Here is a 27,000-nt window from a genome sequence, read left to right as displayed (position 1 = left end):
CATGCATTGTGTACTTGCTATATTAATCAGAGCATAAAGGGGCACACATTAACAATTTAACCCCCAATCATGCAAATGAGTCAGCTTCCAAACAAAAGAACATTTCCTGCTTGGAAATTGCACCTTTCTCATTGGTCAAGCTAAACTCGAGAGGAGGGGCCTTCATCAGAACTTAAAAGACACGTCTTTTACTCCCTTACTCTTACTCCCTCTCTTTCCGCTGACCCTCTGCTGCTGGTCGTGCCGACCCTGAGGTTGCAGGCCGACAGGCCTCAACACCTCAAGCCATGTGCAACTACCTCAACCATAGAGTCAATGAACACCAGAGTTCATCCTAATTTCTTCATTCAACACAGAAGGAATTGATTGCAACTTGAACACCATCGACTCAAAGAACCATCAAGACATTCTCCTGCGACTGTATCCGGGCTCTCTCAACAGCCAAGACAATTGCAAGTATCGTACCAGTAGCTAACTGAACCTATGTTTAGTATAAGAGGTAAACCCCTTTGTAACAAAAGGTTATTTTAAATTAAGAAATTGATGGTCCTCTCAAATAGTCAAATGATTCTTTTCATAACTGCATTTCCCCTATTCTTTTCTGGTTTCATTTTATTTTCACTTTTCCCTTTCCCATGTATGAGTGTTTCGTGTGTATGTTTTTGTTTAGATTAGTTATGTGTATGTATTTTAGTTCAATAAACTTTTGTGTACATTCTTGCATGTTGATTCTGGTCTGCTTGTAAATTAACATCAATGTAACAATTCAATCACAGCTACATGCTAAGAAAGAGTTATTTTTGTGAAAAAATATCCTTTCTGAGAATTGATAGACGATAAATACTGAGTGTTCGCTGGACAAACGGATAAATTGATTGTAATATTAATCCAGCTACCTCAAGTTAATTCTATTTACCGATCCAAATGTTCATAATTAATTATAATGAGTTATGATTAATTATTCATGTTTCCCTTTTAGAGATATTTTGACTGTGGTATATTTTGATAAATAATCTCATTCCTCATTCCAATCAAATTCGCTACATATATTGGTGTGAGAATTTGGGCACTTTACTGATTACTGAACAGTAACTGATTACTGTTTATCTGTACATTGTGGGATGCGCTGACGTTCATATGCATCGATGAAACTGTTTTCATTGGTGTTGACCCAGATCACAAATCACTGTATTGGTTGCTATGGTGACGAAAGTTCACGGGAAGTCCTAAAGAGACACTTCCGGGGCAACTAACTGCACATGCGCAACCTGCCGATTAGTTACAGCTAAACTAATAGCAGCAACATAGCACAACAACGCTAAACTAACAAGTTAGCGAGCTTTCACTGAAAACCCTAATACACTAAACAGCTAATTGTTAATGCTTGCCGTTTCGGTTATATTCATTTATGTATATCAGCAATCATTTCATGCATGTTGTACATTTTTACACCATGAAAATAGCTTGTTTTTGACCAAAATTCCATTATCGAGTAATTTGGTGTAAAAACTAAATTTCCTCAAGACATGGTGTCATCCATGTTTCCTGTTCTTTCTGACAACAAAGCACTTAAAAATGACTTACTCGTAATTACCACTTCAGAAGTGGGAATAAGGATAATTCCGATAGCACATGAAGGCAGTATTAAACAATTTCTTTCCTCTGAGATGGTACAAAAGATTTACCACTTGACAGACCAGAGGCAGTCTTTTCTAAACAACTGACTAGAAATATACTATACGTTTGAATAGTTGTGCAAAAATCATGCAGCCAAGGTTCTCGATGGAGTTGGGCAGAGAGAAATTTGCTAATAAAGGAGTGACTTCTTTCTGAACTTTCGGTACCTCTACGTTTGCTTTTGCGTGTGGAACTGCTGCAAATTTAAAGCTGCATTCAAACTTGATGTGCAATTCACAGAGAGATGACTCTGATTAACTGAATGGGAGAAAAACATATTTGTTATATATTATGTCTATAGATGGATAAAATTGATATTTGAAAAGCATGTATACATGACAGTTGTGGGAGTGTTCCTGCCAGCAGAGGGAAGAAGAGAGCTGTGTGGTGCTCTCCAGAGCTGCAGAAATGAATCAATATAATTCAATTTGCAATCTTCAGGCCTACACAGAATCTGTGGCAGCAAAATTCTGCAGAAAGCTCAGCAGATTTAGCAAAATTCTACAGAAAGGTCAGCAGATTAACACAGAATTGAAATGGCTTTCATAAAGTTCTACACATTCCTCCACTTGTATGCTCATTTGTTTAATATTTCAGCTAATTGTATCAAACTTTCAGCTACCAAAGTTTAATTGTTGTTGTTTTTTTTGTTTGTTTTTTTTTACTATGTTTAAATCCATTCCACTGAATCAGTACAGAACATACCTGGCTATTATTAAATAGATAATAAATAATAATATAAATAAATAATAATATTACTGTAGGACAAAATTCAAAACTACCAGCCACCCAAACACAAAAACTACACAAAAAATGTATTAACAATTTAAAACAACAGGGTTAAAACAATTCTGTCCCATTTTGCACTACAGATTACATAGTCTCGTGTTGTAAACTTAACTTACTGTTTAAGCAACATCTTATAAAAAAAAAAATAATAAAAGCAGGAAGAAAGTCCAGAAGAAAGTAGAGTGTGGTAATAGTAATAAGATAATATCAAATTGCTGGTTACAGAGCACCTTTAAGGAACTCTAAAGTTGCGTTCACACAGACAGCAAATTAATTTCTGGAGGTCGCCAAGTTGCTGTACTGATGGTTGTTAGTTGTAGGTGAACTTAGTATATTGCTTGATTATTTGAACTGTATCAGGCCCCTGGATCACGTGAACTTCACTGTCTACACTCCAATTGGTAACTGCCACATTGTGTCGCTGTGTATTACAGTACAGTTGAACTCTGCTTTACTTTGTCACATCGCCAATGGTTGCTGTCACCCTGTGTGAATGCCCCTTTTATTGCTATGCCAAACAGTTGCTTTCTTGGAAAGCTAATAGTACCAATACCACCTGTGTGATATGGTGTGATACCTACGGAATTCTGTGATGCCGACAGATAAGTACTGTATGTAGTGGAAGAATACTGTTATTGAAAACATAATCTTTACTTTTGTGGCTGAAATAATAATAATAATAAAAAAAACTTATTAATGGAACCTGTTAAATTCAGGTAGACATGTGCATTTATTTGAGCAGCTTCATTCATTATAATTGGAGTGATCTATAAGGTCAGTTTTAGAGCCCATAATGAAATAGACTTAACCAGCCAGCTAGACTCCACCTATCAAACTATCAATTAGCTGGCAAAAATGCTGTTGACCTACCAGAGATAAAATGTGTGCTGTTTATCCTACAGTTGTTAGTACTGCACGTATTCAGCCGTCTTGCTTCACTACTGCAGTTCATACATCCATTTGTCATTTTGGAAATCTAAACACTTTACTTTTCATTAGATCCAGGCATCCAGGGAGCATCCAGCCACTAAATGACATGGTCCAATACTGACCTTTCATGAAAATCATGTAAATGTTACTGCCACGAGTCACTAGGAATAAAGCGATTACCGCTGTTGTTTTGAATGAGTTTGACAACTAACCGGAAATGTTCTATGAACAAAGACGGCACTTCCCAAAAAAAAAATATCATTACAAATGGTCTATTAACAGACACTTTGTTTTATTTGGATGTACTTGCTAATATCCTTTTTGGCAGCTGAGGGAATTTATATGTTTCAAAAAGAGGACCGCTAATCCCTGCAGGTTTTCACAAAGTGGCTTGTACAAATCGCTTCATTGCCAGGATGCTAGTTTCAGGGTTTGGGGTAAGATCAGATTACTTTCAATGGCTGAAATGAGAGGAGGCAGTGTTGAGCCTGTGAGATGTGAGCCTCTAAACAGCTGAGGGGTCACTGCTCTATGTGTTCAGCCTCACACATTCATAAGCCACATCACACGTGCACGTAGCACCTCTATGAATCTGCTCTATGAACGCTTCATTTTCAAGTCAAGTCAATTTTATTTGTATAGCGCCTTTCACAACACACATCATTTCAAAGCAGCTTTACAGAAGATCAAGCATTAGCAGAAGATAAAACTGTAATGTCAATAATGTAGATGAATCATCATGTGTAATTAGATCAAATTAATTGTGTTTAAAAATAAGTAATTAAATAATAATTGTATTTATAACCCCAGTGAGCAAGCTGAAGGCGACTGTGGCAAGGAACACAAAACTCCATAAGATGTTGATTAATAGAGAAAAATAACCTTGGGAGAAACCAGACTCACTGTGGGGGCCAGTTCCCCTCTGACTAACATCATGCATATAATGCCAATATTACTTATGTATAGTTAAAGTCATGGTTTAAAATGATTAAACTAAGTAAGTGTTAAGGGTCAGTGTTTAAACATCGATTTTGTTTTAACTGTAAGATTAATGACTAATGTCTTTGAAGTCCATCCTGGATTAACTGCAGAAGTTCACATAGATGCAATTGTCCTTGTTAATTGGCTGATGAAGGCTTTGGTTGGCAATTGTTAGTCTATGCATTCCATTTCAAGATCGTGGTCCATCAATAGACCGAGGTGATGCAGGCAGAGATCAGGGATGTGAAATGCTGTTCAACCTGGCCTGTAACTTTGGTGAGGTTCGGTGTAGTCCATCCTAAATCCAAGGTTCAGGTAATGGCATACAAAGTATCCCATGTCTTATGGTTGGAGTTGGCATCAGTTCATCCTCTGAAGTCCATCATAATAGTGAAGTGATGTTTGGCTGGCACCGGCTGCATTTAGTCATCATCATGTAGCAGTGGAGTCCAACATGAAGCAGAAACGGTGCTGGATCCAGCCAGTTCTGGTGACCTCAGGATAGGAGTCCCGAGGTTGATACAGGGAAACAAATAGAATAATATTATCATTGATACCATTCAATTTATTGCAGAGTTATAAATCTTGATCAATGTTTCTGGTTCCAGCAGACTTAACTAAAGCAGCCTAATTGTGGGTTGGAGGATAATTTAGGTGTATGCCTGTCTAAATAGATGAGTCTTTAGTCTAGACTTAAACCCAGTGAATGTGTCTGAATCTCGAACTGTGTTAGGGAGACTATTCCATAGTCATAGGAGCCAAATATGAAAAGGATCTTCCTCCTTTTGTGGGTTTTGATATTCTAGGGACTATTATCATTTTGAGGTATTTCTGCTGCAGAATTTAACAATTGCAGTTTTATGGATGCTGTGTTGTACCGTCGCTGTAAAGCAAAGTCAAGCTGTAATAAAAAGTAATATATTCGCCCTATGTCGTCCACTCACTCTTGTTGACAGCAGATATTAATGATCTTTTAAATTAACTTAATTTTGGCTGAGCTGCAATTATAATTTTATTAAAGATTTTTGAGTCAAAAACATAAATATTTTAGTCTTTCACAACCATTTTACAACCTCTCTCCTTATAAGCAGCTTTCACATGGCTCGCTTCAGGGACCAATGCTCCACTTTACGTCAGAATTAAGCACAACTTTGCCCTCCACATGACAAGCATTGTAGAAAGTGCCACTGAGGGGAGATTTTCAGAGTTTGTTAGGCAAGAAAGCTGGAGGTATGCACAGTAAACGTTGAAATCATTTGGATTATTTCTGTCAATAGATTTGGTACATTCATTGTAGTAAGTTATAAGAGAACTCGTTCTTAGGATGGTCTTGGTGAATTTAAATACGTTTCTGGATGCTCTGAAACTAGGGTAAATATATTTTAATAAAAATAATGAGACAAATTTTTAATTGTTTGAACATTGAGTGACAGTGATGCTAACAATTAACTCCATAGAGTTCAATGAATTGGGCAATTCTCATACATCGGCACATTTTCTGAAGCAACCACGTCATCTTGTAATGCATCTATGACACTCTTGTCTCATGTGTCAGCTAGCCTGCTTGACTGGTCTTGAACTGCATATTTCAGAGATAATAGTCCAACACTCAATGAGATGAGTTACTGCAGTAGCTAATCACATTGGAATAAGTGCATAAATGTGGGTGAGTCTGTAACACAAGAGTTAAAATGTACAGTTTTTCAAATTATGCCTTATAGTAAAAGTGTTTCAATAATTGTGGCGAAATGACCCATCCCTCCCTCTCGTCATCATCGCCACACTTCTGAGGGCCATCCTTCAGCCAGGCTCACGATGGGATTGGGCAGGAGAAAGAAAAGGCACAAAATCAAAAAGCCTCATATGGCCAACGGGGAAAATGAGGCACACCTTCTAGAGCGTAGAGCGCACCTCTTCTCGGGAAGCTGGCTTCTATTCTTAATGTGTGCACACACTGGCATCCTCGTAGGCCCAGGAGCAGAGCGGGGAGTTTGGCCAAGTTAAATGCTTCACCGGAACTGCTCCTTGGACCCCGGGCACCAGTTAGGTGCGACGCCATGGAGGAAAGCACGTGTTGTGGCCAACGGGCGAGAGGCTGGGCCGCCTTCCCCTTTCACCTGCCACGGTCCTGGGAAGACAAACCGCCAAGGACACTACGGCCTCACGTGCCACGGACCAAGGAGGGTAGTACTTGAGTCCTTCGGACCTCGCTCATGCCTGGGCCATTCCATGACACTTCCCCAACCTACACAGAGCCCCATTTCACCGTGAGGATGCCAGAGTCCCCTTTATTTTGAACACCATTCCCCTGGATACCATCCATTCCCCCTTTTTGGACATTTTATGTCTTCAAGGCTTGACGCCACACACTGTCTGTCTCTTGCTCACGGCACCACAATAATGTATTGTATTACTTACAGTGTGTGAGTAATACCACAAAAAATATGTGTTTAAATGTTATAATCATCCGTTATACTCGTGATTTGTGTGAAAGTGAATAAAACATACAGTTGTTATAGTGCCTCTATTGCTACTTTCACCAGTAAACTGCTACAATAACGTAGAATTCTGCACAAAAAAGTCAGTTTGTGAAAATGTAGTTACAGTAACGTTTATTGTATGAGACTAGGCTGTTTAATAATGTTTTTGTGAGGCCAGAAAGGGGCTGCATTTCTCCTTAGGTTTTATTATAAGGTCTCAAGTAAACCAGGCAATCTGCTCAGGAAAAGCCATCCAACCTATCTTTAGCCACTGCGAGCAAGTGAATGGAGAGCCTGACTTATCTTCACTGCTGTCATCAAGGCTGCCAGTATTTTTAGGGGACAGCAGCAGCTGCAAAAGCATTTAACGGTCTTCTATGAACAATGACACTCGGGGTGTCTAAGGACTAAACGGCACAGAGATTGTGGGACTGCTGGAGTGTTCAAAGGAAGGCAGTCCGATAAGGCTAAACAATATCTTAAAAAGAGGCAGATAAAAGCCTTGGCAAAATGGTCAGGTGACACAGAGTAGATGTTAATGAGGAGGACTTTGAAAGTGGAAAAGGATTATTCTGAAAAATATACAGCTGGAGCTGTGGGCCTTCCGACTTCAGAAGAACGCTTATTGCCTTGGAATGTATATTGACAGTCGTCTCTAAGGACTAAAGAGAGGTAGGTTATGTGTGTGTTCCATAGTGCAGCTTCACTGAGGCCAAAGGTCATTCTAATTAAATCAGGAAAACAAACATGAGGTTAATCCACTTTTAAACCCCTGAGGGAAATTCTCAATATACCAGCATCATTTTGTGCATGTCTGATCTTAATTTACTTAACCATTAGTTCAGTTAGGACAACTCTTGGAGTAGTATAACATATATTTTATTCTATATATATATAACATGTTATGGGTTTGGGCTTGGCTGACTAGATCTGCCCTATACATGCTGCTGCTGCTTGACATGAGTAAATATGCTGCTGCTATTGCATGGAACCTGTGCGCTGCTGCTGCAGCTGACAGAAAAGCGTGCTGCTTCTACTGAACAAACATAAAATAAAATCCCCGTAGAGCAGTTTTAGACAAGTGGTGCTGGGTAGATGGAGGGATAAACGCTTTGGGTTAGCATGCTGCTGCAGCCGTGCCTCTACATTGTATGGGTGGATTATATATAATTGCTGCTGACAGAGAAGCGTGCTGCTTCTACTATACAAACATCAAATAAAATCCCCCAAAACCACGTTTAAAGAAAATAAATAGACAACAGGTTTTTTTTCATGCCACCTCTGAGAGTCGACGAAAACTCAGGCAGGCAGTCACACGCACAGAGGCGATCACCTGATTTTTTCCCTGATAACAGCAGAAAGAAATACTCTGTCATTTTTGGTCATACAGTTAAGAGTAAGATATCATTCGAATCTATAAAGGGTTTACTTTTATTTGTGTACACTCACAATGATAGCAAAACGTTGTGGTTTTGTAAAATAAAGCAATTATACAGGATACATTTCCTGCCATCTTGTGTCCGTGAACTTGACCGTTGTGAACTGTGTCCGTTACGTGCGTGTGTAAGAAAATCAAACGAAACTCAGCGTATACTTGCCTCACAGACATAAGAAATATGTCTATAGAAAGCTTGAAATGAAATTGACTACTTTTAAATGAACCAATTGAAATCTTATTGTGTAATCAGTATCAAACCAATGAGAGGTACAGTCTTTCCCATTTGAGCTCCTTATCGTTATTGGAAGAAGACACGCTGTGAATTTACCTCAGAAGAAGAGCATGTCTCACAAAAGTTAATTTCGTGAGCGAAAACTGGAGTCTACAAAATCTATTATGTGTTTCATGGCCTTATTTCAGTGACTTAAAAAATTACTAACATTTTCTCAAAAATGCCAACATTTACAGCTCATGTTTTGAGGCTCTTATGTTACAACACTGCTGAGAAAGTGATGCAGTTTATTTGTTATTTTTGTTAATTATTCATGCTTAACATGATGATTGCAATCATGTCAACTCTATCTTGGCAAAAATTTGTATTGTTATCTCAAAGCAAGTTATGGCATTTGGAGCCAAGGTAGCCTTTTTTATCAAAAGTCAAGAAAACTTTCAAACAAGTGATCTGAGGGTTTTACTGAACCTAATAACTACTTACATTTGTAAATGCCACAATAAACAAGTGATAAGATACAGCACCGTTTCTGTTACGATCCCTGTGTTCTCTAGTCACGTTCATGTCACGTTTCCATGTGGTCCGTCCCGTGTTTTCTGTTTCACCCTCGCCAGTCAAGTTCCATGTCACTCTTCCTTGGTATCCGTCCCGTGTTTTCTGTTTCACCGAACACGCTCCCTGTCATGTCTTCCTTGTTGCCCGCCTGTGTTTCACTGTCTCTGTTAGAACTACACTTCCCTTCGTCCTCACTCCTCATCACCGCTGTCACAGCGTTATTGTCCGCACCTGTCGTCTATTTTATTATCACCTGTCTTCGTTAATCTGTCATTGGTTTTGTTTGCTCATTGGTTCCTTTGTTCTCTGTCTGTGTATTTAAGCCCTGTCTGTTTGTGCTGTGGTTGTCGTTCGTTAATGTTAGTATCACGTTTCCGTGTATCAGTTCCGATGTCTGCTTAAACGCCTTCTGTCCGTGTTCCCTGTCAGTCTGTCTACCCGTTCATGGTTACCCTGTCGTCCGTCCAAGGTTCCCCTGCTGTTCTCGCGTTCCTGCCTGTTTTCCCATCGTGGACTTTCCTTTGTTCTAGTGTTTGTTTATTTTTTATCCCAATAAAGCCTGCGTTTGGATCCGCACTCTTGTCTGTCTTCCCTGATCATCACAGAACGAACGACCCTCTAACATGGATCCAGCGGTTTTACGTGCAAGCTGCAAGCTGCTGAGCCTCAAGCAGGAAGACCGTTCGGTGGAGGACTACACCCGCGATTTCCTCTTGTTTGCGGGTGCCACTGACTTCTCTGACTCCGACCTGGTGGCGTTTTTCCAGGCCAACCTGAGTGGTGCGCTCCAGGAGCGGTTACCACCGACGACGCGCGGCTGGACGCTCCGCGAGTTCGTTGAGGAGACTCTGCTGGTCTGCGCTTCGCCGTTTACTGTGGGCGTCATCGAGGAGAACCCTGCCACTCCTCCCACAGTGGTAACCCTCCATTCGCCCGTGGTTCGTCCCTTCACGCCTGCCTTGGTCAGTGAGCCTGCACGGTCCACTTCATCTGCCCGGAGGAGGAGGAGAAGACAGGCTTCCGCCTCCCGGCCCACGCCTGCCACGGCCAGCGAGCCAGAGCCCACGCCTGCCACGGCCGTGAGCCAGCGCCGTAGCCCCGACGTCAGCGAGCCAGCGCCTGCAGCCTCCAGCGGCCAGCGAGCCAGTGCCTGCAGCCTCGACCGTCCCGAGCCAGCGCCTGAGCCAGACGTCCTGAGCCTCGCCAGTAGCCTGACCGTCCTGAGCCTGCGCCAGTAGCCTCGACCGTCCCAGAGCCTGCGCCAGTAGCCTCGACCATCCCAGAGCCTGCGCCAGTAGCCATGACCGTCCAAGGGCCAGCACCAGTAGCCATGATCGTCCCAGGTCCAACCCCAGTAGCCAGGACCGTCCAAGAGCCAGTGCCCCTCAGGCCTCCCGAGCTTCCCAGAGCTCTGCCTCCCGAGCTCCCCAGAGCTCCGTGTCTCGAGCCTCCCAGGGCTCCGCCTCTCGAGCCTCCCAGGGCTCCGCCCCTCAAGTCACTCAAATCTTCTAGGGCTCCGCCCCTCAAGCCTCTCGAGCCTTCCAGGGCTCCGCCTCTCAAGCCTCTCGAGCCTCTCGAGCCTTCCAGGGCTCCGCCTCCAGAGCCTCTCGAGCATCCTACGGCCCCCCTCTCGAGCCTCCTACGGCTCCTCTCCCAGAGACTCCCGAGCCTCCTATGGCTCCGCCCCCAGAGCCTCCTATGGCTCCGCCCCCAGAGACTCCAGAGCCTTCCAGGTCTCCACCTTTAAAGCCTCCTACGGTGCCACCTCCCTCGGCTCTGCCTCCAGAGCCTTCCAGGGCTTCGCCTCTAGACCTTCCTCGGCTCCGCCTCCTGAGCCTTCCTCGGCTCCGCCTCCTGAGCCTTCCAGGCCTCCGTCTCCTGAGCCTTCCAGGCCTCCGCCTCCTACGGCGCCACCTCCTACGGCGCCACCTCCCTCGGCTCCGCCTCCGGAGCCTTCCAGGGCTTCGCCTCTAGGGCCTCCTATGGCGCCGCCTTCCTCAGCTCCGTCTCCTGGGCCTTCCTCAGCTCCGTCCACAGCGCCTTCCAGGCCTCCGCCTCTAGAGCTGCCTACGGCGTCACCGCCCTCGGCTCCGCCACCAGAGCCTCCCGAGCCTCCTGCGGCTTCGCCTCCTGAGCTTCCGGAGCCTCACTTAGCTCCGCCTCCAGGACCTGTCCCTGTCCGATGGCCTCCTCCCAGGCCCCCTGAACCGGCCCCTGCTCTATGGCCATCTCCCAGACCACCAAGACCTGTCCCTGTCCGAAGGCCGCCTCCCAGGCCTCCTAGACTCGTCCCCGTCTTGTGGCTGTCTCCCAGGCCTCCTCGACCTGTCCCTGTCCTGTGGCCACCTCCCAGGTCCCCTGAACTGGCCCTTACCAAGTGGCCAGCCCCCGGGCCATCTAAACCGGCCTCTGTCCCGTGGCCACCTCCCAGGCCTCCTGACCTTGTTCCTGACCGGTGGTCTCTTCCCAGGGCCCCTGACCCAGTCCCTGTCCTGTGGCCTCCTCCCAGGCCCCCTGACCCTGCTCCCATCCTAGGGCCTCCTCCCAGGGCCCCTGACCCTGTTCCTGACCTGTGTCCTCCTCCCAGGCCTCCTGAACCGGTCCCTGCCCCGTGGCCAACTCCCAGGCCACCTAAACCTGTCCCTGTCTCGTGGCCAACTCCCAGGCCACCTAAACCTGTCCCTGTCTCGTGGCCAACTTCCGGGCCATCCAAACCTGCCCTTGCCCAGTCAATACCTCCCTGGCCTCCTAAACCAGTTCCTTCCCGGTGGAGGATTCCAAGACCACCTGACCCTAGCCCGATATCGCAACCCCATAGACTGCCTGCCTTCCCTTTTCTCCTCCCCGGTCTGCCTGTCTGGCCCCTGTGTCTCCATGGACTGCCTAGTTGCCCCAGTGTTCAGTCTCATCTCCCTTTTTTCCCCCGTGGTCTGCCTAATTGTCCCTTGTGCCTCCTTGATCTGTCCCTGTGTCCCTTGTGCCCCGTTTGGTCTGTCTTTTCTCCCCCTCTTCTAGCCCCCCTCGCCTGGAACATTTTGTGTTTTTGGGTTTTAAGTTTGTTTAGACCGTCTGGAATCCGGTCCTTTGAGGGGGGGCTATGTTACGATCCCTGTGTTCTCTAGTCACGTTCATGTCACGTTTCCATGTGGTCCGTCCCGTGTTTTCTGTTTCACCCTCGCCAGTCACGTTCCATGTCACTCTTCCTTGGTATCCGTCCAGTGTTTTCTGTTTCACCGAACACGCTCCCTGTCATGTCTTCCTTGTTGCCCGCCTGTGTTTCACTGTCTCTGTTAGAACTACACTTCCCTTCGTCCTCACTCCTCATCACCGCTGTCACAGCGTTATTGTCCGCACCTGTCGTCTATTTTATTATCACCTGTCTTCGTTAATCTGTCATTGGTTTTGTTTGCTCATTGGTTCCTTTGTTCTCTGTCTGTGTATTTAAGCCCTGTCTGTTTGTGCTGTGGTTGTCGTTCGTTAATGTTAGTATCACGTTTCCGTGTATCAGTTCCGATGTCTGCTTAAACGCCTTCTGTCCGTGTTCCCTGTCAGTCTGTCTACCCGTTCATGGTTACCCTGTCGTCCGTCCAAGGTTCCCCTGCTGTTCTCGCGTTCCTGTCTGTTTTCCCATCGTGGACTTTCCTTTGTTCTAGTGTTTGTTTATTTTTTATCCCAATAAAGCCTGCGTTTGGATCCGCACTCTTGTCTGTCTTCCCTGATCATCACAGTTTCAGTTGTGCAGAACTGAAAAAGCATGTGGGGGCAAGGAGGCCTACAAACCTGACTCAGTTACACCAATTCTGTCTGGAGGAATGGGCCAAAATTCCAGCAACTTATTGCGAGAAGATTGTGGAAGGCAACCCAAAACGTTTGACCTAAGTAAAAAAAATTAAAGGCAATGCTACCAAATATTAGCACAGTGTATGTAAACTTCTGACCCACTGGGAATGTGATGAAAGAAATAAAAGCTGAAATAAATAATTCTCTCTAATAATGTTCTGACATTTCACATTCTTAAAATAAAGTAGTGATCCTAACTGACCTAAGTCAGGGAACGTTTTCTACGATTAAATGGCAGGAATTGTGAAAAACTGACTCTAAATGTATTTGGCTAAGGTGTATGTAAAGTTCTGACTTCAACTGTATAGTGCGTATAGCGGGAGCGTGGGTAGATCAGCATCACCGTTGAGATGTTAACACTTGGCCTACTAGGCTCGGGCATGCCCAGAAGATGACGTTTCCTTCAGTGTGTTTGCGGATAGGGATCCAGGATCTCGTATGTTACTCGATCAGCTCGAGATGAGGAATGGAGGTGGAAAAACAAGGAGAAAATAGCAAAAATTATGAGTGTGGGAGTCTTGAGAAACACTGCATGTTACCATGCTGCTGCAGACTTACATTGCATGGGCGAGTTATATATCATTTGATGAGTAAAAATGGGGTTCTGGTTTGTTAGCGTAGCAAGGTGTGCCAGCGTGACCTATCAGTCTGTGCCACAGAGTTTCCTAACTGAACTTAATTTGTCATTAATTAGTTGTTAATATAATTACACAGTATTTGCTTTTGCACCTTTTGATGTGATTGCTCAGATGTTGATTGCATGCATAAAAGTTCCACTGAACAGCAATAAAACATACATTTGTTGATATACAGTATTTGGGCATACTGCGAACACAGAATTGGTGTGTTTAAAGTTCTTTAATTGGTTTATTTGAATATATCACATTGTGTTGTCTTGTTTGTACAGTAGCACAATGAACAGCTAGTGATATGTTTTGGTTTTGAAGACAACACTTGGACTCGGATCCTTTTCCTATCGAAGACAATTCATGTGTTGTGCCCTCCTAAAACAGATAATCCAGTCTTGGTGTATTGACATCACCCTGTAGATCCAAAAGGCCAAACTTGCAGCGTGATTTAACTTGAGAAGCCACACTTTAAAATCTGTCAAGGTCTGGATTACTTCATATGTGACTGCTAGAGGTTAGACTGCTTGGAGGATATTTTTGGAGAAAGATATCACAAAACAGTACTGAGCTAGTGTTTCTTTCTTGAAACAAATGACCAACAAACTAATTTTGACAATGACATTTAACACTTCAATTCGTCATTGCATTCACCAACAGGGGTGTGAGAGAAGCATAGCATATTTTGACTAAGTGGTCCCAATGGGGTGTGTCCTGTGTGAGACCTATGTTGTATGTGCATGTGTGTTCTGTGGTGTGCTTTGTGATACCTGACACATGCCCTCTCACAGGTCTTTATTTAGGACAAACTATATAAAGCACTTTCCCATTGAAATACAGCACCAGCTGTTTTTGCTGTGTTGTGGTCGCTGTTGCAACAGGGCTAAAAGACGGTTCACCTCTAGACGACTGATGTGGGTTCTTCTCACACAAGGCATATATTTAAGAATATCCTAAGCTTTAAGCACCCTGGTGAAATGTGACCCTTTCACTCATGGGGAGAGCCCACACTATCAAATCTCACTAGTAAACATACCAATACTCGAACTCAACAACTAGTCTTTGAGAAACAACTGTTTGAAAAATAGTCAAACTAGACTCATATAATCATTAATATATATATATTCTCTCTGTTACAAACAAAATGCTATGTTATGATCTCAAAACACATTTACCCATACATTTTAACACTTGTATTACAGACCCACCAACATTTACACACTTATTACAGGATGATTAGCTTGCGCTAGCTCACCTGAGAGTGGTGAACTTTAAACTTTGAAGACCGCTGTCCGAGCCAAGCCAAGGAAGTAAAACCAAAGTGACATAGAAGCAACACAAAATTAAATGTTTGCTTCAGAAAAAAATGTGCTTTAATGTCAAATTATCTTAAAAAAAAAAAACAATATCGGTTAGATTAGGCGTTGGTTAAGGGTAAGGATATCGGTTTTGATCACCTCTCATTTATCTTTTAGAACACTATTGGTTAGGCTTAGGCTAAAGTTTAAGGTGAGGGACATCTATCTAAAATTCATTTTACAAATCTTGTCTGATTACAACATAATTTCACTTGTATTTTGCACCCCCTGCAGGACATTTTTCTAGGAAACTGTGGCCATGTAATACAGCATGTAATTTTGATTTGCAAAGGTTTTGCCATGGTCAAGTAAATTTCATGTGATAAGGCTGAAATTATGGGTACAGAAATGTATATACTGTTTTCCAAGATAAAGTATATAAGATACTGTATCTTGTTATGGTATGCAGACAAATACAGAATTGAAAAGTTGAACCAATATTGAACTACCTGGACTTGACTTCATAACAACTAAATAAACCCACTGTCATAAAAGACAAAATATATATTATAACCGCAGGCCTAAGTAAACAATGGCAATGAGCACAAGCTGACATCACATACTCCACATTTTGTACATTAGTTAAATTAATAAATGTATTATTTGTTCCTGACAAGGTAATTCATGGTATATCAGTATGGAACTATGAGCTTAATTTTTTCTTACAAAAATGAACATATTAAATGGGTTGGACTCCAAAAATGGAAATTACATAATAATTTGCTCAGCCTCATGTTGTTCCAAATCTTTATGACTTTATTTCAAAAGGAGACATAGGGGAAAATCTAAGTCTCATTCACCACTCACTTTAAATGTATGGGGGGAATAAATTGCAATTAAAATACAAAAAAGTGAATGGTGACTGAGGCTAACATTGTGCCTAATATATTTTGTTTTGCACAAAGAAAAACAAAGTCATAGGGTTTGGAACAGGTTGAGTATATAATTACATAATATCTTTGTGTTGACTATCCCTTTAATACATCTCAAACGATTTCCATTAATTTGACAAATGATTGCTAGCTATTAATGATTGCTATTTTTACTGAACCATAAGTGAAATGTACTTTTCTTTGTTTTGATTCAGAGACTTACTTGATAAAGAGCTGGGCAACAAAATTCTACCAAAGTAACATAGAGACTGAATGCCTGTGGCCTGTCAATCTGAACGGAGGTTGGCAAGTGAGCAGGAATGGATGTGTTTGGTGGAGCACCACGGTTTCTGGCCTACCCTCGTCCTGTGGTTGTACAGAGTGGCACAGACGCAGTTCTGAAATGCCAAATCGGCGGGGATCCCAGACCAGCAGTTATATGGGAAAGAAACAATGAGAAAATCTGTCCAGAGGTCAGATACCGGGTGTTTGAAGATGGCAATGTCTACAACCTTATCATAACTTCAGTAACAATGGAAGACAGTGGGCAATACATCTGCAAGGCCAAGAACTGCATTGGTGAGACTTATGCGGCAGCAACCTTGAAAGTAGAAGGCGAAGCACAAGAGATGGAATTGCGAGAGGAAAACAAGCCACGCTTCCTCATCAAACCTCTCTCAACCAGGGTTGGACGAGGAGAGGATGCCATGTTCTCCTGTAAGCTTTGGGGAAACCCTTTACCAGAGGTGATGTGGGAGAAGGATGGGAAGAAATTGAGCGAGATCTTTGAGAGCACACATTTCAGTGTTAGCTATCAGGATGGAGGATGGTTCCAGCTAAAGATTTTCAAGACACGAGCACCAGATGGAGGGGTCTATACGTGCAAGGCCCGGAACAAATTTGGAGAGAGTCTGGCTGGGGCTGTGCTGTTGGTGGATGCAGGACCAGGACATGAAGATGAAGGGAATCGTAACGGTTACACTAATGGTCACTGGAAAGCTCATCAAGGAAAACAGAGAAGTGGCAGGCAGGTTGCAACAAGGCTGAAAGATGACCCACTGCCGAACTCAGCCAAAGTGAAAATGTTTGCAGTGACAGAGGGGAAACATGCAAAGTTTCGTTGCTACGTAACAGGGAAGCCCAAACCAGAAATATTATGGCGGAAAGATGGGAGGCTAATTTTGTCTGGTAGACGGTATCTGCTGTATGAGGACAGAGAGGGATACTTCACACTAAAAGTTCTCTACTGCAAACAACAGGACAATGGAGTTTATGTCTGTTCTGCTTCCAACAGTGCAGGGAAAACCCTGAGTGCTGTACACCTTATCGTCAAAGGTAAGAGCAATCTGTCTAATTAGCGTTTGTTTTGGGTTATGTATGTATGTAGATAAATAAATGCAGATAAATGCATAGGGCAACAAAACAATTCTTCACATTATAGCATGATTAAAAAGGACCACATGATCTAGAACAAATGGTAAATGGTCTGCACTTATATAGCATCTTTTTAACCTTAGCAGTATTCAATTCAAAGTATTCATTGCGTCTTATTCACCCATTCACCCACCAATGACAGCAGAGCTGCCATGCAAGGTGCTAGCCTGCCATTGGGAGCAACTTGGGTTTCAGTGTCTTGCCCAAGGACACTTCAGCATGTGGGCCGGGAATCGAACCACCAAACTTGCAATTAGTGGACAACCCGCTCTACCACCTGAGCCACTATAACACCATATTAGTTTGTCATGCACATGTGCAACTGAGGAGCCAGATGGTATCTGCTGTGTCAAGCATTTGGCTCCCTAATCAACAGTAACTTTAATGATGATTCAGTTGAAAGAAATGAATCAAGGGAGCTTTACAATTACCTGACTTCACAAAACATCTGTCAAGCGCATTGCTTTCAATGACAAACGTTCGGCGTCAAAGATTGACACGAAGGGAATCGGATTTTTATCATTGTCAAATTTTATGTTGGGTTAGAATTTTGTTATTCTTACATTATATGTTGGGGTATGATTTTCATTATGATTTTGATCAGCCACGTTTATTCACAATGGTAATGTTTAATCAGCAACATAATATTTTATAGTGGTTAATGTTTAATCCATTATTTTATATACACATTCTGCTCTGCTGAAGTGACCTGTTCAGTTCCGGGTGTATTCCATGAATTCCGATCTCTTTGTGTGAAGAACAGACCCAAATGTACGTTTTTATTTCGTGGTCCCACGGCATCCGCCGTACACATTCAACTCTTGACTCGTTCTAATAACAAATTAAAAAATCCCCGCCAAGAGAAGGGGTCAGCGCAACATCAAACACCATTGGCTCTCACATGTCTTGTGACTAATTACAATGAGCTCAAGTTCGGATGTATCTTTTGAATGAGATGTGTGACCGGTATTGGATGTGCTGCCTTCACGGAAGGAGATTTTCAGTGATTAAAACCTTTGGTTTCACTCTGTTACTCACATAATGCTATAGTATGTTTTGGATTATTATAGTGCTTTTGTATAATTTTTATTTTAAATAAATTATTGTGACTGTACTTTTATCTGCTTGTTATGTCTTTAAATTGTTGAGAATTGGATAGGTTGTAGTATAATGGTGGGGTCAGGTGCTTTAAAATATCTAAATAATTGTGTAATTAAAATTTTAATTATTGTAACTAAATTTACCCAATGTTAAACATGAAACCTCATTCATGATTTATACCATTGATAATTGGTTAGGTTCAGGAATGGGGTTGGGTTAGGGGATCTAAAATAATCGACATGATCATGTAAAATAACCACACTAATATATTTATAAGTATAATAATACATCTAGTGGTTAAACACGTGCAATAATATCAGAATATTGGCAGTGTAAAAGTAAAGTATTGTCATTTTGACAATGTTTCTTTAAGAGACGTTCTGGCATCCGTAGTTGACCCTAAGTCTCCTCCTACTTTGTATGTGCATTGCAGTACTAAGTAAAGGTAGAGCATGGCTCTGTACTGAAGCTCTGTGTCAGTTGTATTAAGTTACATTACAACGCATCCCTTTTAGACTGCCCTCTGTGTGCATAGGATAAAGACGCCAAAGGGTGCTTTTAGACAATGTTACCCAAAGACAAATTGGAGGGATTTTGGGCATTTCATATAGTTAAAAGATTCTAGGAATCCAGTCAAATCATGGTGCTTAAAGGACAAGGCCAAAAATCACTTCTGAATGCGTGTTATCGCCGAACCCTCAGACATTACAATCTTATAAACACTATGTGCCTGGAATGGATATTATGACATGGGGCTGTGAATACTTAAGTAAACCTTTATCATTCAACACCATTTGCTGCTGCATCACAGATGCAAGATAAGGCTTTACCATATGGAAATCAGAAGCCATACATCAACACAGTCCAGAAGTGCATCCGACTTCTCTGGGATCGGTCTCATCTGAGATGGAAAGTAGAACAGCAGAATCGTGTTTTGTAGTCCTTTCAAATAGTTTTTGAGAAAAAATAGCCATTGTGGAAAAGGACCATCCAAGCTGTTATGAGCATCAGGTCCAAAAGCCTGTGTCTGTCATGGTACTGGGGTGTCTGTGCCCATGGCATGGGTAACTTGCACATACTGTATGTAAGGGCACCATTAATGCAGCAAGTTATGTACAAATTTTGGAGCAACATATGCTTCCATCCAGACAGTGTCTTTTCCAGGAATGTCCCTGCATTTTCCAGCAGGACAACTCCAAACCTCATATTGCCCAGATTAAGCACATGGCTGCATAAGCAGAGAGTGCGGGGGGTAGACTGGCCTGCCTGCAGTCCTTATCTGTCTCCAATTGAGAATACTGCACGTTATGAAGCACAAAATATGGCAACGAATGTCCCATACACCTACAGATCTGACAAACAGCATAATGGATGAATGGGAGAAAATTGTGCTTGCTAAACTTAACAAACTTGTCTTCAGTGCCCGAATGTTTAATATGAGTTATTAGAAGAAATGGTGATGTTACACAGTGGCAAACACTCAACTGTCCCAACTTTTTTGGAGTGTTTTGCAATCATTTGAATTGAAATTAGTGTATATTTTCAAAAAACAATTAAATTCACATGATTAAACATCAAATAATGTGTTGTGGTGTTTTCAATACAGCACAGGGTAAATAACATTTTCAAATTGCTCCTTTTAGTATTTACTAGTATTTTTTAATGCGGTCCAAACCTTATCAGAATTGGGGTTGTAAGTACTTTTTAAAAATGTCATCAGTAGCCTACTACTAATCTTTTGGATTAATTTATTCACATAAAGACAAGACAGTTTAAAACACACACACACCAGAATGATGTTAGTAAGGTACTGAGTTCAAACAATGTCTTCAATAAAAAAAAAGCTCTCGCAAGAGAAGTTCTGAAGGACGCTCATGGGGGTCGAAGCGTAACCACATGGTTATTTATAAAGAGATATTTTGGAGCAATAAGTAAGAATGCAATCTCTCTTTTTTATATTTGAAACATAAAATAAGAGGATATTTCAAGTAACTGACTTTGAATTTTCATGCTGGTCTAGGAGGTGAACTAGCATAGCCATGCTATTCGCTGTTTGATTCTAGTGTCCCCACCGGGCTTCTTAACTATCTTAACCAGCAAGACTTCCTTGATTAACCAGCTTCTCCACAGGCTTCTCCAGACAGTACCAAAACCATAATAGCCAGAATAAACCATCTTAGATTAGCATGGAAATTTATAGTCAGCTGCAAAGACACAACATACTGTATGCTCGATTATTTTGGATTTTTTTTTCAGTAGGGCAGGTTTTACATCTTCTGCAAATATGACATCCATTTATGACAAAAAGAAAACTTTTGAGATCTTCAGTGTTCTCTCCATCTTGTAACAGAACCACCAGTGCGATTTAAGCAACCACTGTATGACCTGCAAGTCTGGGAGAGGGACTTGGCTATTCTTGAGTGTGAAGTTCCTGAAGACTCTGTTCCAATCACATGGTATTTAGAAGACAGGCGGCTACAGCCAGGAGCCAAATACGGGATGGAGGAGTGGGGGACAAAGCGGCGACTCACAATTCGTGATATTGGAGTTGATGATGATGGGATATATCTCTGCGAGATGGCCGATGGAGGCAGAAGCATTGCTGAGGTAGCAGTCAAAGGTAAAGATATATAAAATAGATACTACACCCAAAAATGGAAATTTTGTCATCATATCCTCACCCTCTTTACTTGGAGTTATTGCACTTAAACTTATCAAAATATTTTGGCTTCAGGTGCATAGAGCCAAAAAGATTGAGTCAAAAATCAAAAGTTTCTAACTGCACACTGAATTGCAAAACAGACTAAAAAGGGTCTAGCAAAAAGATATAACTTTATTACATTTGCATTCTAAAAAAGTGAGTTAAAAGCCAGACCAACAAAGGGAGCAGATGTTTCGATGAAACGTATGCTCCCCCACTTGTTTCAAAGTCGAATGACTGATTTTCTTGTGTAGAATATAAATGGATATGTTAGGCAGTATGTTAACCTCAGTCACCATTCACTTTCATTGCCTATTTTCTCCATACAATGACAGTGAATGGTGACTGAAGCTGTCAGTCCCTATCATTCTGTCCAACATCTCCTTTTGTGTCCACAGAATAAAGACCTATGTGTTTAAGTAAATTGGGGGCAAGTAAATTATTTTCATTTTGGGGTGAACTAACCCTGTACCTTGCTATCATCCATTCCAATTCACATAAATATGGTTAGCATGTTTTTGACTTTCATCAATGTAAACGTATTCTTTGAAGGCACCATTGTAAGAAAGCTGCCACGAAAAGTTGATATATTGGAGGGGGAAAATGCAGCATTCTGTGTGGAAGTGGAGGAAGAGGAAATGGAGATTCATTGGTACAAAGATGGAACGGAGCTAAGGGAGACCCATCAGACAATTCTTAAATCTTTTGGAAGGACACACATTTTGGTCTTTGTCAATACTACACCACAAGACTCTGGTCTGGTCACTTTCTACGTGGGTAGATCAAAGACATCATCTCAGCTACGAGTAAAAGGTTAGAAAACATTCACACAAACCATTTGCAATTATTAAAATGTAAATACATTAATTCCAGAATATTCTAATGTATTACCAACTATCCTCTCCTTTCTTATTTCAGCGGCAAAGCACTGTCCACCGAGCTGCCCTATTGGGGTACAGATAAACACAGAACGAGCAAATGCAGCTCTCCTTTCCTGGTTTCCTTCACAAGATTCTCGAAAGAATCCACCTTCTGGATATATAATTGAGAGACAAGAGGTTGGATCACAGGAGTGGCTCCAATGTTTGACCACTGACACCGCAACCTCAGTGGAAATTCTTGGCGACAGTGTTCCATGCGAGGCAGACTACAGATTCCGTATATGCAGCGTCAATAAATATGGAAGGAGTGGAAATGTAGAGTTCCCTCGTGCAGTTCACCTTGGTAAGTGCAATTCTTCATGAGGGTGAAGATTGTAATTAAACTTTCCTGTTCGTACACAACACAAACAAACTAATTTCCAACTTATCTAGTTCCAGTTGCCAGAATTCAAGCACCTCTGCAAGATGCTTTAGTGCCAGAAGGCCAAGATGCCAGCTTTACCATCGAGCTCTCTGCCTCAGTTATAGGCACTTGGTTTCTCAATGGAAACCAGCTTCAAGACGATGAACGTTTCTCCATAAGGCGTTCACGTACACACCAGTCCCTACGCATTCATAAAGTACGAGTCACAGACAATGGAGCAGAGATCACCTTCATTGCCTATGGAATTCGGGATTCTGCTGCTCTGTATATACAAGGTAAACACTTAACACTGATTTCCTTGATTTGATATGTGTTTATCAGGACATTAATAATTGTTCTGTTGTATTGGCTTATCTGTTCCTCTCATTCAGCTCCATTGGTAAAATTCACTCCACTTTCTGAAATGGATCGAAACAAATTTGTGGAAGTTGGTAACCCTATAGTGCTCTACTGTGAGCTGTCAGACCCTGAGGCCCCAGTCCGTTGGTACAAGAATGGTGTTGAACTTCATTCAATGGAAGGTCTACACATCCAATCAGTTGGAACAATGAGGAGGATTGTCATCCAATCAGCGGATTTCACCCACTCAGGAGTTTATAGCTGCGATGCAATTGATGATGTCATCAGGTTTAATGTGGAGGTTGAGGGTAAGTGATTTTTCTTCTTTTCCTCAGTTAACTTGTTTGAACTTTGCTTAGCTAAACAAATAATTGATTAATGCACAACATTCCATTCATATGAAACAACATGAGAATACTCAACAAATGGAATCTTGCACATATACTAAGGTTTTTAAGTTTACCAAATAATACTGCATCCAAACACATATAGCCCCACCTGTGAGGTTCTCAGTGCTTCCGGAGGCTGAGAGGAACAAGTCCATTGAAGCAGGCTCAACAATAGCACTGATATGTGAGCTCTCAGATCCACTCGTCCAGGTCTCCTGGTACAAAGACGGAGCAAAACTACTGCCTCAAAATGGAATAGACATCCAATCCAATGGCACAAAGAGGGAGCTGGTTGTCCAGTCAGCTGAATTGTACCACTCAGGGGTGTACAGCTGCAAGACAAGGGATGATGCTGTCCACTTCAATGTGGATGTTAAAGGTGATTTAGATTTTACTGAATTTAATGAGATATTTAAAAGTAACATTTTTTTTGCAACTAACGATCACGTATACTGCATATTCACTGGCATTAAACTGCACATTGTTCAGACTTAAGCTGATTAAAAATGTAAGACTGTACAGCTGTAAAAGTCTGCACATATTTAAAATGAAGTAAGTAAAAATGAGTATTCAAAGGTGAGGACTTAAAACACTCTAAAATATCTATAGCCCCACCAGCGAGGTTCTCAGCTGTTCCCAAAGTTATGCAGAGAAAGTGCATTGAAGCAGGCTGCCCCATTGTTCTACAGTGCGAGGTTTCAGACTCAACTGCACAAGTCTACTGGTATAAAGATGGGGATAAGCTCCTTGTAGAAACTGGAGCAGACTTCCAGTCAGATGGCAGGATGAGAACACTGAGTATTCAGTCAGCACACCTGTCTCATGCCGGTGTGTACAGCTGCATGACAAAGGATGATGCCATCAAGTTTCATGTGGACATCAGAGGTGATTTTGTCTTCTTTATTTCTGACTTACAAATTAATTGGATGTCTTCTTGCATTTATGCCACTAACAGTCACTGCTTCCCATGTTGCTCTTTTGTGTTCTTCCAAAATGTTTCAAAGATTTGTTCTCTTTCAATATTTTCTGGATTAGCTTCACAAATTTGGTTTACCTTTTCAGACACAATGTTTTTTTATATTCAGTTGTTAAATGTTATCTTAATGACTTTTAATCAGGAGAAATTCTTGTAATTCTTAATGATTCTGATATGAATCATCATCTATAGCTGAACCAGTGAGGTTCTCAGCTGTTCCAGAAGCTGAGAAGAATATAAGCACTGAAGCTGGTGGCCCCTTTGAACTCCGCTGTACAGTCTCAGACCCTACAGTCCAGGTCTGCTGGTTCCACAATGATATACAGCGGCAGCAAGAGAATGGTTTGGATATTCAGTCTGAGGGAGCTATAAGAACACTGGTAGTCAAGTCAGCTGAACCCAGTCATTCTGGATTATACCGGTGTGAAACCTCTGATGATTCTGTCCAGTTCACTGTGGATATCAAAGGTGATTTGTGTTTTTTTTTAGAATTGTTGCTCAACTAGATGCAAACTAACAAAAAGCTTTTTGTGTCATCTGTGTCTCTTAGCACAGCTTAGCACTGTTATGGACATGCCTCTTACCATTGTATCCAACCTGTGGGCAGAAATGTGATATAGATGTTACATGTTTTGCATTACATTGTTTAACTTGCTTCTTGGCAGTTGATCTGAGAAATTACAGATTAGGCAGTCTAGATAACCTTTCATAAAGGATATTAATTTTATGTATATTCTTTAATAATGCAACGGATCACCTTTAGACCCACCAGTGACATTCTCAGACTTACCAGAGACTGTGAAGAAGCAGGTGGTTGAAGCGGATTACTCCACTGATTTACACGGTGAGCTTTCAGACCCAAATGCCAAGGTGTGTTGTTACAAGGATGGTGTAGAGCTTGGCTCAAAAAGTCAGCCTAAAATCAAAACAGAGTGTACCAGCAGGACGGTAGCGGTCAAGACAGCACAGCCCTCTAACTCTGGATGGTACGACTGTGTGAGAACGGGTGATGTCATCCCGTTTAATGTTCAAGACCAAGGTGATTTTCAAATATTTGCTTCTAATGAATGTTTTTGTGTGGCAACTAACAATGTTGTGCTCTGTGTTTCTTTTTTAATTCTCTTTAAATGCATTCTGACAATGTTACTTGTACATGTCCTTGGCTTCAATAGCCATAATTGGTTTTATCCTTCTTAGTTTCGAAAATGTGTCCCTTATACTGAATAAAGCATTCCTCTATCAATGGTCATCTGTAGAACCAGCAAATAATATTTTGGCTGGCCCTGATGTTGAGAAGACCAAATTCATTGAAGAAACAGAACCTGTTGTACTACATTGTGAGATCTCAAATCGCACTCCACATGCCAACAAGACAAAAGATGGGAAGGTCATGCTTCCTCAAGCTGCAATTGGATCTGAACTTGAAGTTAGCTCAGAAGCATCTAAAAGAACTTTAATCATCAAGACACCCAAGACATCTCTTTTTGGAGTAATCAGCACAAAAACATCTGATAATCCCATCCAGATTAAAATGGGCCAAGGTGGTTTGCCACATATTTCTAACCCATTCAGAATTAGGAGTATTTCCATGGCTGAAGCAAGTCAGTTATTGTTTTCTTTGTGGCTTTCCTAACAGCAGAACAGTCACACTTTGATGTATACAATGGTGAGACCTATGATGACACTGTCCAGTGCACTGTGGACATAAAAGGTGATATAATGCAACTTCAACCCAAGCACATTTAACCCAGTGCCTCTATGCCACTAACAAGGGTGGTTTTAACTATCCAATGGCTCTTCCCGGAGATGCTGGTCCCCTGCCTCTTGGTAACCATCCCCAAAATGGTTTTTACAACTAATCCTTGCTATCATGTCTTTATCCAACATCCAGTTGGTATGCAGACCCATCTTCCAGACTAACAGTCATGGTGTAGACTTACAATTCTTCATTTTTCATTAAAGCACATTTAATTTAAACTGATACTTTGAACAATCAGTCTCCATTCGCTTGAATCTTGTCAATTTTCCATTCAGAATCATCATCAGAATCATTCAGAATGTATGTTTGTGTAAATGAAAAGTTGGACACTCAATGACGCTCTGACTTCTTGCGTTATTAGGTGTTATTTTTTATATTTGTTTTAACCACTGTTTGTCTTATTTTTAGACCAGTATGTGATATGGTCATCTCTCTTGCATTTGTTTGCTTCAATCTTATGTTAGAATATCTTGAAATTAAACAATAAAAAACAAGTCTTTGCAAGCTTTGCTGACTAAAAAGACAGAAATGTGCTTCAACTATTCTTTTTGTAAACCACTCAACTACAGAAGAGTTTATGAGACAATCAGGATCAGGAACTGAGGCTGAGATGAGATCTGAAGCTGAGAAAAAAAATCTCACAGAGGGAAGATCTGGAAAGAGCATTCAGAGGGATGCCTCATTCTCTACTCCTCCAGACTTAAGATTTATTGAAGAGGAACCAGAGCTTCAACTAATGAACCAGAAAAATATTTATATTTCCCAAGCTGAAGGCTCAAATCTCTTCAAAACACAAGAGCATTGCATGGATCATGATGTCTTAGCTTTTAAGGTGGATGTTGAAGGTGATTTAAATAGTTAGCAAAATAGATGGCATTGACAACATTTACCACCTAACAACAAAATGTAATGTCATCCCACTGTATTTTGATCCATCTTTTTCATCTGAAGAACTTATGAATAAAATCAAACAAATTCTGTATAGGATTCTTTTCTACAATGTAGCAGAATTTCATAATTATTAACCAGTCAATATCCATCATCAAATCTATAGTATATCTAACAAAGATCATCATCTCATTATAAAAATGCAATTGTTTTGTCTAAAACCTAACTAGCTGGAAAAAAAAGTAATGGAACATTTTGATCAAAATTCAAAAAATTAGCAAAATACATCTTGTTAATGTAAAATGTAATGTGTTATAATAGTAATACATG

General features: G+C 41.5%; 1 protein-coding gene across 1 annotated transcript in view; it reads left to right on the top strand.

Moving 5' to 3' along the window:
• The first annotated feature begins 7,361 nt into the window (after positions 1-7,361).
• Positions 7,362-27,000, top strand: part of LOC127658676 (obscurin-like protein 1) — a 46,811-nt gene continuing 27,172 nt past the window's right edge. Inside the window, exons 1-7 of the mRNA XM_052148085.1 lie at positions 7,362-7,529; positions 15,994-17,113; positions 20,664-20,933; positions 21,567-21,827; positions 21,933-22,238; positions 22,328-22,594; positions 22,691-22,966. Coding sequence (XP_052004045.1) covers positions 16,099-17,113; positions 20,664-20,933; positions 21,567-21,827; positions 21,933-22,238; positions 22,328-22,594; positions 22,691-22,966 — 2,395 coding nt within the window. The 5' untranslated portion in view covers positions 7,362-7,529; positions 15,994-16,098. The remainder of the gene's footprint in view (positions 7,530-15,993; positions 17,114-20,663; positions 20,934-21,566; positions 21,828-21,932; positions 22,239-22,327; positions 22,595-22,690; positions 22,967-27,000) is intronic.

The sequence above is a fragment of the Xyrauchen texanus genome, chromosome 18, assembly GCF_025860055.1.
Source record: "Xyrauchen texanus isolate HMW12.3.18 chromosome 18, RBS_HiC_50CHRs, whole genome shotgun sequence".
NCBI classification, from domain to species: domain Eukaryota; kingdom Metazoa; phylum Chordata; class Actinopteri; order Cypriniformes; family Catostomidae; genus Xyrauchen; species Xyrauchen texanus.
This window is presented reverse-complemented; position numbering and strand designations above follow the sequence as displayed.